This window comes from Pocillopora verrucosa, chromosome 13, assembly GCF_036669915.1.
Source record: "Pocillopora verrucosa isolate sample1 chromosome 13, ASM3666991v2, whole genome shotgun sequence".
Classification (NCBI taxonomy): domain Eukaryota; kingdom Metazoa; phylum Cnidaria; class Anthozoa; order Scleractinia; family Pocilloporidae; genus Pocillopora; species Pocillopora verrucosa.
Genome location: NC_089324.1, coordinates 16905680 through 16918535, shown reverse-complemented (window position 1 = coordinate 16918535; position 12856 = coordinate 16905680). Strand labels below are relative to the sequence as shown.

The 12856-nt window shown below is 39.7% G+C and overlaps 3 protein-coding genes across 3 annotated transcripts; 1 reads left to right on the top strand and 2 right to left on the bottom strand.

Moving 5' to 3' along the window:
• The first annotated feature begins 68 nt into the window (after positions 1-68).
• On the top strand, positions 69-3635 carry LOC131794846 (solute carrier family 22 member 15-like). Its single transcript, XM_059112417.2, has 2 exons — positions 69-637; positions 1313-3635. The coding sequence occupies exons 1-2, from the start codon at positions 82-84 to the stop codon at positions 2248-2250; spliced, it is 1494 nt and encodes a 497-aa protein (XP_058968400.2). The 5' UTR covers positions 69-81; the 3' UTR covers positions 2251-3635.
• Positions 3636-3812: 177 nt separating this feature from the next.
• Positions 3813-6980, bottom strand: LOC131794957 (solute carrier family 22 member 15-like). The gene is made up of 2 exons (XM_059112518.2): positions 6223-6980; positions 3813-5959 (listed from the first exon to the last, which is right to left on the bottom strand). Exons 1-2 carry the CDS (start codon positions 6827-6829, stop codon positions 5004-5006), a joined length of 1563 nt encoding a protein of 520 aa, XP_058968501.2. The 5' UTR covers positions 6830-6980; the 3' UTR covers positions 3813-5003.
• Positions 6981-7403: 423 nt separating this feature from the next.
• Positions 7404-10088, bottom strand: LOC131794509 (lysosomal phospholipase A and acyltransferase-like). The gene is made up of 5 exons (XM_059112022.2): positions 9944-10088; positions 9056-9212; positions 8654-8865; positions 8330-8512; positions 7404-7972 (listed from the first exon to the last, which is right to left on the bottom strand). The coding sequence occupies exons 1-5, from the start codon at positions 10086-10088 to the stop codon at positions 7404-7406; spliced, it is 1266 nt and encodes a 421-aa protein (XP_058968005.2).
• Between the last annotated feature and the right edge of the window lie 2768 nt (positions 10089-12856).

Below are 12856 nucleotides of genomic sequence, written 5' to 3'. Positions count from 1 at the left end.
GTGATGTTTGAAATCTCACCCCAGGTTCTCTCCTCGTTATAAGCGCCAGCTCACCAGAGAGACCGGCATAGAATTTGCCACATGGACTTCGACAGTGCTTTGACAGTGGTGGGTGAATTTGGTCGTTACCAGCGAAAGCGCTTCTTTCTTATATCGCTTTCGGCGTTGCCTATGTTCTTTCAAATGCTTGTTCTTGTATTCACTGCTGCAACACCGAAATGGGTCTGTCCAAAAGGCGATCGAGCGAACTTGAAGCATTGCAAGTCGCTAGAAAGTTGCTGTTCGGTAGACGGTTCTATTTGTAATGGAGCGGAATTTATCACCAACTTTACATCGATCGCTACAGAGTGGAACCTCCTTTGTGGTCAAACGTACAAGAATGAACTCACTCAATCTATTTTCATGGCTGGTACCTTGGTAGGAGCGCCACTGATCGGTGGCCTTGCTGATAAACATGGTCGAAAACCTTTATGGGTTTCAACTTATTTTTTATCTGGAGCGTTAGCCTTTCTGTCAGGACTTTCGCCATCTTATTATGTCTTTGTGACTTTGAGGTTTCTCGTCGGGATTTTTGCCGGTGGAGGAGGATTAATTATTTTTGTGCTGGCAACAGAATCAATCGGTCCTTCATACAGAGGTAATACTATCAAAAGGTTTTTGAGGGAGGGAGGGGGGGGGAGTTAAATTCTGGTCTAGATTTAAGTTGCTCAAAACTGAAAACTGTTAGGGACTGTGAAATTTTATTTACCATTATCTTATTATGTTGTTTGATGTAGATCACACAGTGATCATATTAATCTTGAGATAAAGATGAGGCAAAACTTATATAAATGGTTTCTCACTCTTTTCACCATTTTGGCTCAGGTGTTGGAGAGGGAGGTGGGGAAAGTGGGTAGAAAAAACAAGAGAGCACCGCCATTGTTGCCTCAGTGCTTATTTTTGTGAGACATAGCCTTTTCAGGGGTGCTTTCTTTTCAGAGATTTGTCAATTTTTGAAATTGTGCTGCCCAAAATTAGGTTGTATACACATGTGTGCCTAAACTAATAAAAACCTGAGGGGTTTTCTCAGGCATGGAGATCAAATATTTTTTATGGCTACCATCACTAAGCTGAATTCTTTGGCTAACTTTTAATTGCCTTCAGGAGCTATTTTCTTTTTGGATGTAGAGAATACTATCTTCTTATTTAACACTATCCTCCTACTACCACATTCGTGATTGAAACTCTACATTTAATCAAAGAAATTTCAAGTAATCTTTGAGAAAAAAAAAACCTTGAAGAAGCCAATTTTTAATATTTTTAATCTCCACAGGTTTTGCTGGAACCATGCTTCAAGTCTTTTTTGCTATAGCTGTTGCATTACTAGGACTTATGGCTTATCTAATTCCAAATTGGCGATATCTTACCATAGTGTCAGCTCTTCCTACAACATTTGGCTTTTTCATTGTTAAAACAATTCCAGAATCTCCTAGGTGGCTGGCTACCCAAGGCCGATATGATGAAGCTGAAGCTATCTTATCAAAGATCTCTGTTGAAAATGGTTCTGGAAATAAACATGTGACACTTCGACGTGAGAAGGGAACCGCAAAAGGTGGCTCAACGGGAAGAAGTTACGGAATTGTTGACTTATTTTTGAACAGAAGCACTTGTGTTATAACCCTTATAATGATCATAAGCTGGTTTGTAAATAGTCATGTCTATTACGGCCTGTCGTTGAATGTAAAAAACCTAGGTGGTAATATGTACTTTAATTTTGTCTTAGCTGGCTTGGTAGAAATCCCATCTTACCTGCTGACAGTCTTACTGCTCAACTGGTCAGGCCGCCGCAAATCTCTTTTCTATTTCATGATGGGTGCTGCAGGCTCATGCTGGGCATGTATGAAACTGCAGCAACAAGAAAATTTAAATGCTGGTGCACAGTCAGTAGCAGCCATGTTTGGGAAGTTTTGCATCTCGGCATCATTTGCTGTGTTGTACGTTTATGCGGCAGAACTCTTTCCAACTGTCATCCGCAATGTTGGCATGGGCATGGCAACTGTGGCATCGCGTATTGGTGGAATCTTATGTCCATTTGTTGTTCTAATGGGAGAACAAAGCAGATCTTTACCAATGTTCATATTTGCTTGTATGTCATTAGTGGCTGGGTTAGTTGGTCTAAGGCTTCCAGAAACAAAAGGGCGTCCAATGCCCGAAACAATGGAAGATTTGGAGAGATCAAAGCAAGAGGATGTTAAAGTCATTAAAACATAATTCACAACAAAACATTTTATCTGCAGTATTAATCCATTACACCCTAACATCAGTATGCATATTCTCCATACTGTTCTCTATACATTTCCAAAGAGGCTGACAAGGAGAATTTGTGTAACAATCAAGAGCTGCTTTAGTTGGGGATCATTTCATCTATTCTCATGACTTTCATGTTTGATTCAGGGGTGATATAGTAAGGGAAAATTAGATGCTAGTAACTCTGAGAGGCTAAGGGTTAACCTTTTAAACCCCCAAGAGTGACCAGCATATAAATTTTTTTCAAGATCATGAGAATAAAGGAAATGATGGCCAAACTAAGAAGATTTGATTGTTAAACAAATTCTCCATGTCTGTATGAAAGGACATGTATAGTGAAGAGTATGGAGAATTTAGGGCTAAAATGTGAAATATCCTTTGTTCTCAGTCCACACACGTCTGTAACAATGAAATTATCAGATGGTATTATTACTATCATTAACCTTACTTTCACTATCACTATTGTTATGACTGTAATTTATTACTTCCACTGTATGACCAACAGGGGTGATCAATGAATAATTTCTTCTTAGGTTGGCATTACAAGAACAAGTATAAAGGGGACAAGAATAAAGAGGAAATATTAGTTAACCCTTTAACTCCCATGAGTGACCAAGAGAGAATTTCTCCTTACAATATCAATATAATATCGACCAGATGAGTGATGAGAATAAAGAAAAATATCAATTTGGGGATAAATAGTTAATTCAATACTAAACTCTCTGAACTAACATTATAAGAATTGTATGATTGACAGTAAGGAGAATAACAAATTTGATCTGGGAGTGAAAGGTTTAAGTAAGGGATACATCAGATTCTTAGAACTAAAATTGTAAAATGGATTTAGCAGTAAGAATGATTTGAAGTGAGAACTTGGGTTTGAAAGGGTTGACAAAAAATATTAGTCATATTATTTCTTTAACTCCCACGATCTGTTTGTTAATTCTCCCCTCTGGCTGCTACACATTTCCTTGTAAATAAGATACAAGAATTTGGTGTCAGATCGAGGTAATAACTTCAACCTGATAAGCATGAATATTCTCATGACACGTTTGCTGGATAGTGTTTAGATATTATAGGGAGAAGTTACTTGTTAATCACTTCAGGGAGTTAAAGGGTTAATGACAGATTTTACATTTAAGATTGCTCACAATGCAATTGTTTTTCACAAGAGGGGATGTGTTTGGTGTGATCACTAAGTTTACCAGCCTTAAAGGGTTTATCAGGCACAGAATTATTTTTAAAAATGTTATATTTATTTATACTTACACAATTCTAGGGATGCAAGTTTAGACACAGTACAGATGTGGTAGGATTTAGCTGGCCAGTTTCATGTAACTTACTTTCATGCAAAATAAAAAAAAATTGTATTTCCTTGAATAAGTACCTACACTCTCAGAAGTGCTCTGAATAAGCCCTCAACCCCTCCCCCTGCCAGTTGTATTATCAAACAAGGGGCCCCTTTGAATAACCCCCCCCCCATCCCTCTCTTTATCAAGGACACAAATGAAATCTGTTTTCATTGCCACTTTATTTTTAACTTTTTAAGCTTGAACTATTCTGATGTGTTCAGGAAATGGAAGAGTATCATTTTAGCGCTAATGCTAGGATGTAGCTATGTTGAAAGTAGGTGAACATGTAACCCAGAAAACCAAAGATGACAAAAGTGAAGGGTGGTTGTTGTCATTGGTTCAAAACTTGACTATGTGGCTGGTTATTCTAGATGGGTGTCTAGCCAAAGTGGCTTTGAATCTAGAAACTGCAAATGTTTTTTAACAAGCCTTTATTTTAGAAACATAGCTTAGGGAAAATCTATTTTTTCAGAGTTGAATCACTCCCTTCCTCAAAGGAAAGGAAAAATTGAAAAAAAAAGGGAGAGAAAGGATCTACCCAACCTAACAACACTCACCAACCTAACAACACTCTCTTGTTAAATGAATTCTCCTTGTCAGTACCAAAGGATAACAGGAGAAATACAAAATTTTGTTCATAAAATATGCAATAAATTGAATGGGGCTTTGTCACTATCACAATAATTTGCATACACGATGGTTTTTGATGTATGAAATTCATATATTTGCACTGCAGTGAAGAAATGAAATTAATTATGGGCCTGAATTTTTTTCAGGTCCTATTTTCAACTACTCGTTTCAGAAGTGTTTCTTAGCTGCGAGGATCTCTTAATTTCAATTTGCACACAGTTTTCTACATTGCCTTTGTAATCCATGGTAATCTACTCTGTCTTTGTCATCCTTGTTCCTTTGTGTTTCACTATCACCTCTGTGAAACTATTATTTTAAGAGGAGACTTCTGTGCAGTCATTGTAACGGATGTCAAGCAGTGCCCATTGCATGGCACCCATAGAATGGTTGCACTATTGTGACATGCTTAATTAAGACAGCTACCCAAAGAACCCAAAACCAATACTTTTAATACTTTGAGACAGCAATCTGATTTCACATTTTTTCATGTTTGTATATTTCTTTAAATTGTTAAGGGGCATTGTGAATGGGAACAGGACTCCCTGAGGTTCCCTTTCAAATTTACTAAATTTCTCTCTGTCAGCTTAGTCTATCTTTTCTCTAACACTGAACAAAGGTGAGCACTTTTAAGATAGAACAGACAATGTTAGATTTTGCTGACGCAAGTTGAGCTTCACATCTGGAGAAATATAATAATTGATTTAATTGATTTAAATGTGTTCCTTGCAGGTCCTATTAAAGTAAGCTATCAGCCCCCTTATGGTCACCATTTGTCTTTTGTTTCCTTACATAGTTTTCATCAAGCTCTTCAAATGTCTCTGGCATTGGTCTTCCCTGTGTCTCATGCAGTCTCAAGCTGGTCACTGCGGCAAACAATGCTGTACAAGCAAAAACAAACATTGGGAAAGATGCACTTTTATCCCCTAGTAGGACTATAAAGGGTGCTACCATTCCACCCAATCGCGCTGAAAGACTTGAAATCCCCATACCTACATTACGCACAACTGTAGGGAAAAGTTCAGCAGAGTAAACATACAGAACGGCAAATGATGCAGAGATAAAGAACCGGCCAATTAATGCTGCAATAGAAATTACCGCCACATTCTGCCCACCTTGTAGTTGTAGAAACATACACAAGAAGCATGCAACACTTGCACCTAGTAGAAGACAAAATAAGCCTTTTCTGCGACCAAGTTTAGCCAGTAAAAATTGAGTGACAAAATAGGAAGGCAGCTCAATCAAGCTAGCCAGAGAGAAGTTGATGTACAGATTTCCCCCAAGGTTTTTCACATTCAATGCCAGTCCATAATACACCATACTGTTCACACACCATATCAGCATCATGATAACTGTCACAACACATACAGGCTTGTGAGTAAATAAGTCTATCATTCCATACTGAGAAGATTCCGTGTTTCCCTTGGCATCTGTTTTCAGAAATACCACTTCGTTCTCCTGGAAGCCATTTTCTTTCTCAATTTTCCTTAGAATTTGTTCTGCCTCTTTTATTTTTCCTTGTGAGGCAAGCCATCTTGGAGATTCAGGAATTGATTTGAAAACCAGTAACACCACAAACGAGGGAAAAATTGAAATAACTGTCAAAGTGCGCCAATTGCGGATGAAGTAAGCTTCTATTGCCAGAAAGACATAACCAACAGCAGAGAAGGCCTGCTGCCATGTACCTGCAGTTCCTGGGAAAAAAAAAAAAAGGTGATAAGTTTTAACCAACTCTAGTCACATGATTTATTTAGAAAAGTCACACCACACTGGCCAATAAGATGTCAAACCCAGAGCGGAAGAATCGATCAGACAACACTAGGAAAAAGCTTACCACAATAGGAAAATTCAGTAATTTCCCCACTTCTATTTGTAAAATGATGGTGACAATTTTTAAAATAACAGAAATAATAATTATAATAATAGTATTAACAATAATAAATATTACATCTCTTACCGCGATACGAGGGGCCGATTGATTCTGTGGACAACACATAAGTTATGAGGCCTCCCCCGCCGTTTAATAGCCCCATCGCGAATCGTAACACGATGTACTCCTCGTAAGAGCGGACAGTGGCAGATATGAGGGCTAAAACACCTCCGACTATGTACGCAAACAACCATGGCTTCCGTCGACCATACTTGTCGGACAAAATACCAAAAATAAGAACCCCAAACATGTATCCTGCCACAAAGATCGACTGACTTAGCTCACATTTATAGCGTTGAGAGCAAGCTAAGTTCCATTCTGTTGCAATGGACGTAAAATCTGAAGGAAACTTTGCGCCTCGGCAAATTGCGCCATCTTCTCCACAACAACGCGCACTGGTTGAATTGCAGTGAAGAATGTCGCCGTCAGGAGATGGACATTTCCATTCCGGAATCGCACCAACAAAAACTACAATTAGCATCTGAGCACAAAGAGGAAGCGAGATGAAGCTCACCAAAAAGTAAATTCGTTTCTGATGGCGGCCAAATTCTCCGACGTGCTGTAAAGCGCTATCGAAATCCATTCTCTTCGGTACACTCTGCGCGGAGGCAAAATTTTTTCCTGTTGATGCCATCAACTGTCTATTGATTCACTTCTTTGTATTGTAAGAATAAAAGATCTATGGCTAGTTCGGTTGCTACGATTTTCTGTGCTCTCTCGGAGTAATCCTACGGCGCGTTTCTACGTTACGAGAACTCTTCGATCAAATGTTCTTTTGAATTTTCATGAACATCGACTGGTCTCCGTCACGTACGCCTAATCATGGTTACGACACAAAATAACGCAATGGTCACGCAATGACGATTGAGTATTAAGAAACTCCTCTGTAGACTTTGTAATCTAACAGGAAATTGTAATCTCCTGAGATCGACGTCTCTGAATGAGGAAAACTGGTTCATGGATGATGTTTTCTGAGGCGCGACAGTTTTTGATATTCTTACAAGAGAAATGCTTGGGGTCCAAGCTTAGTTCTCTCAGTCGTGGAGGGATTTGGGAGGGACAGGGAAGGGTGAGGACTTTGCGGAAGAGGTGTGCTCAGAGGCGTAAAAAGGAAGGAACGCGCATTTAACAGACAAAACCGACAACTAAAGAAAAGTTTTAAACCGTTTTGTTTATTGATAATCTCACTGTTAAAGATAATAGGGTCGTTAGAACAAAACACTCTTTATATAATTCAGCGCGTTTGTGTCGCCCAGTACTCCTTCGTGGTTCACTGAATCGTACCCTTTAAGCGTGACGTCGTAATTCTGCTGCTGGCTAAATTTACCGCAGGCCTCCAGACTGCGTCGATTGACTGTGCCGTCCCCATCGCCGTAAATTATTTCTGGTTGCTTATCGGGGAACTCTCCTTTCCCAAACAAATAGCTTGCAGGGGTATGGACTCCAGTGCCATACAAGCAGTGTAACCTTACATGAGGCGCGTGCGCGGCTAAAGGGTAGATCAGGTCTTTCACCATTTTTCTGAGCTTTATACCGAGTGGGAACCCAACATCTCTGAAAAACTCTTCGTAGTCGTTCACCGTGTAGACGCGATCAGGTGTTTTGGCCAAGACTTCACCCGCACCCCACAGTTCAGGGCTAGGCATCATTAGGGCGTTACTAGTTGATGTTCGCTGCTGACCTCTGACGTCAATTGGGTCCACAAGGAAGTGTGGGATACCAAGGGTAACTCCGGCAGAGAAGAGGTGAATCATTTCTGCTACACCGCCAAAAACGCCTGTTTAAAATAAAATAATTATTTTATTTAATTGATAATGTATATTTCGTAACTGTTCCTTGCAATTTCAATGAATTAACCTGTAAATAAGTGATGAGAATAGATGAGCTTATTAGCCATAAAATGCTATTCAAGGGAGTAGCCAGCGGGGTCATCAGGTTCTCTTAACCTCACCCCGCCCTTGCGGCATGCATCACTCGATGCTTTCCCCACAAAACGTCACTTTTCAAAGAAAACAAACCTTGGATACCCATATGACAGTCCAGTAGGTACCTTAGGTGTATCACAGTGTAGCCTCCTTTAAAGAAACCCTGCCACACCCCTGTTTACCATGAATGTTTACTATTCTTTACGAACCTGCAAGAGCAATCCATTGTAGAATATATTTATCCTTCCAGTCTTGTGTTTGCTTGTTGAGGAAAACTAATGTGTAGGGACATCCCAGACTGTGACTCATCAAAGTTATCTTTTTGTTGCCGTTTGCTAAATACGTGTCCTCAATCAATTTCTTCAATTTTCCAAAATATTCCGACGCTGATTCTGAAAGAAATGTGATATTATAACCTGAGCCAAGCTGCTTTCGGTACCCCCTTTCCTATCTGTAGCTCTCTGAGCATGTTTATACCTGTTTTTTTTTATTAGAATCACGTTTAAGACATTTGAAATCAAAGTGCTACTCACCAGGTCCATAGCGGAAGTCATACGGTGCAGCTCTGACGCTGAATCCTCGTTTGTATCCCCAGGAGACCAGCGCGTCTACCATTGGTTTAAAGTACGAGATCAAGTTTGTGGTATCCAAGTGCTCTATGGTTGAGGTGTCACCAAATCCGGGAACTCTCGTTTCTACACCCGGCGCGTTTCTAACGGTGTTTGTCTTTTCATCATAAATTAGCCTGGAAATTGAATCCGTTAAAAAATGATCAAAACAAGATAATATTTAGAAGGAAGTCAGGGGGTGGCTGTGTTCTCTGCTACATTGTAAACACACGTTATCCGTTAGGCCTACTGGACTTTAGTCGTGCGTCTGACCAGACCATCTCAACGAATTAATATTTGTTCCATGGCTAGAGAGCTTCTACTAACCTCATATTGTCAGCCCAACAGTGTATAGCGTAAGGGAGGAGAGATGACTTTTGAAACCACAGAGTGAAGTAATCTGAAGTTTTCTTTGAGCAAAACCAACTTGGGGCACTGGGTTTGTCCAGCTTGGCTTCAATTTGACTGCCTCCAGATCCTGGTACTGTGGATAACAATGAATTCGAAGCCCTTGATATTAAGGCCAGATTTAGGAATTTTACGGAGGGATGGGGGTTCAAACATTATTCCTAAAACGCAGAATTTCTCTTTTCCTAGAAACCAGATAACCGCGCAATATCTTAGGATCAGCACGCTCCGAATACTTCAAGTTGAGTGGTGATGTGCGATTTCGGACAGGTAGTAACGAAACCCATAAGTCTGATGGGAGGGGGAGGGGAGGGGTCCGAACCCCCTGACCCTCCCCCGAGATCCACCCTTCGATATAAGGTCTCTAACTGAACCTTCGATGTGCGGAGCGTAGGTTCATTCAGCAATCGATTGTAAACGCAGTGTTGGACTTGAGAGAGCGCAATAGAGCAAACACCTACAATAAATGCTGAATAATCTATTTTTTTTTTCACAAAATGATTAATACAACCGCCAACAATTCGGTGAGAAAACAAAGGAAAATGATTAATAATCATCAAAATTTCGTAAGTCCAAAGAAAAACCAAAATTTCAGGGCTAGCGAGAGTGGAAAAGCATAAGTTTGGGATTCTAAAGAAAACAAATCGTTGTTTTCGTTCCCATATATTATTCCCCATACTTAGCAGTTTTGCGTCAACGGTAAAGGAATTGGTTACTGTTTAACAAGATCACATATATATCATAACTAACAGCACAGGAAATATTAAAAATCAGAATTAAAGAATTAATATTTTCAGCAGCTGTTACCAATGATCACCGGCGTTTTTATGCCTTGAGTAGTCTTCAGCGGTTGTCTAGATGGTTTGCTTGTTGGTTCTTTCCACCATCCTTTGCCAAAGGTTAGTGTTACATTCAAAACTAGCACGCAAAAAATCGATCTCCTGCTTAGCATTTTGAGGGATCCTCGAGCTGTCGAACTTGTGCAAAACTGTGACTCGACTAGTGAAGGTTCTTTGTCAAGAAAGAATGGTATAAATGGTTTCGAGCCAATCACATGCTAGTTCCAACCCTCCGCCCCAGCAGCAAAGGCTTTGTGTTACTTTCTAAACGTGGAATGTTTACACGGTATATAATTTTCAATCAACGTGAGATGACAGCTAAGGAAACGTTTATAATTAAACATCACACTTTTCTCTTTGGAAAACAATGTAGGTTATCAATGCAGGAAATCAATGCAGGTTACAAAAGTTCAGCTGAAAAAGTATTGGAGGTGATAAACTAATTTAGAAAAAGCTTTTTTATCTGATTTTGTAAAATTAACTTTACTTCTTTTATGAGCTGGCCGGACATTCAAGAAAACATAACATCTTGCAGGGACGGGAATGAAATTTCGGGCAGTAACCGAAAAGTGCATGAAATTAACGATTTCTTTCTGTTTCAAGTTTTGATGGGAATACCGTGCTTGGCTTGGAATCAACAATGGCTTGAAAACTGACGTTGTGAACCAATTAAGAGCCATTTTACTGTGATTTGCCTAACTAAATGAACAACATAAATTTACCCAAACTTACTATTGAAAAGAAACCAGAAGCCATTTTGAACTTGCCCTACGAATGTAGGGGGGGGGGGGGAAGGGAACCGGCTGGAATGAAAGAAAAGCTCAGAAACCTTTTTGTGTGTAAGTGAGCTTACAGCAGGCAAAATGATAAAAGTATTTCTCACCTTAAAAGATAAACTTTGGTTTTAGGTCTGTTTGAATCATGGTGTGAACGCTCTCCGCCATTGTACCCTCTGAAAACAAAGACATAAATAATTGGCACTTTTATTACTTCTGTGATCGCGCTTCTCTTAAAAAAAGACAAAAAAAAAAAAAACAAAACAAAACGAGACGAAACAAATCACTTTTTGCAAAATATAATTGAAAATGTATTTTCCTGAAACCTTTTGCTCACTAAATAGAATCATTGGACGCTGTCTGGGATAATTCCTTTTTTTTCCTGTTTCCCTTCCCCCGTTTACTTATTGGTCAGCCAATACTCTCTTCCTTTAATATATTCACACTTCTTAGTTAAAACAAAAAGTCCTAATAGAATTCTGCACGTCTGTATCTCAAAATATTGCAAAATGATCCACTCCAGGATATGACTTCTGGGTGACTTAATATTTTCTTGCCGCTGGCTCCACTTATTGCAGGCTTCTAGACTGCGTTTGTTAACCATTCCATCCCCGTCACCATAAGTTACCGTTGGCTGTTTATCCGGGAATTCTCCATTCTTGAAATGATACTTCTCTATTGTAGGAACTCTGGTTCCATACAAACATTATGCGGCCACCTGTGGAGAATGCTCAGCTAGCGGATATGTAATAATTTTGACCTTTTTCCATAGTTTTTTTTTTCCGAGCGGGAAGCCAATAGCTCCGAAAAAAATCGTCGTAGTCGTTAACAGCGTACGAACGGTTATGTGATTCCACCAAGACTTCATCATTGGGGCTCGGTAACACATATACCACACTCGTTTGCGTGCGCACCACCTTCCTGAGCTTCAGCGAGTCCCTGGAGGCTGTCGGGATGTCGGAGAAAAGCAGTCTTAGTTCGGCCGCAGTTCCGCCCCAAACTCGTGATGAAAACAAAGACAAAAAATCATTCGCAAATAAAGTGGTGTTTTGCGCACATTTGTATACGCGTGTCTGATGAATTATTATTGTGGGCTGCTGTGGCTTAGAATGAGCAAACTCAATTTCTTAAACACAGAATTGAGCCACAGAGGGACCTCTGAGCGATTAAACTTAGCAGTTTATGGCATAAGGTAAGAACGAGATAGACTTGAGCCATATTGAAGAGATCTCAGCGGTTGTATTAGAGCAGAAGGAATATGTAGTAGAGGGGGGTGTCACCGTATGGCTCCATGATATTCTTAAGATCCCCCTCCCTCTTTGATGGTAGTCAATTTTCTATCACCCCTCTTTATACTCAGTTAGCGATGACTGATCCCCCCCCCGTTCTCCCTGAAAACCATGTGATCCTCCCCCTTCCCTTAAGAGCAACATGATCGATACTGAGGGAATCCCACCAAAATCTCAGCAGGATCCAGAGGAGTTTCATCAAAGTAACGTGGGTATCTGGATGAGGCTACTTTAGTATTGCGCGCCTTGATTTTTATTTGGTGTTTTTCTATTTCAAGAAGCTTGACCTTAAACCCTACCCTAAAAGCTTATTAGTCGCGAATTACGTACCCTCGAAAGTAAGTACCAAAAAGTTCGATAAATTGTGCGCGATTTTAAATTTTATGCTTGAAAAAGGTTTCTAAAGGACTGCCTATGAGCTATCACACGAAATTCGGCGAAACAACATATTTTGTCAAGCTTACAACGAGCATCACAGGTTCTTTATCAAGTCTTGGTTTCATAGTAGTCTTAATAGCTTGCTCGTTCAAGATATTTTTTTTTTTGCTAAATCCGCCGTGAGAAAACGATAAATTATTATCGCTTAAATTAAATGGTAATTCATAGTTAGCGATGATCACAGGTGTCTTTATCTTGTTTGAAGGATATTCCCCCTAGTCTGTCCCACAGCGAAAGTCCATTTGAAGGGGAGAAAAGGCAAATCAGTGCTATTGTTTCGAGAAAAATTGTGCTGACCATCATGAGAGTTAGGTTTCGACTGCGAATTATGTATGTTGTGTATCTATTTATTACTTCAGTAAAAGAGACACGCGCTCC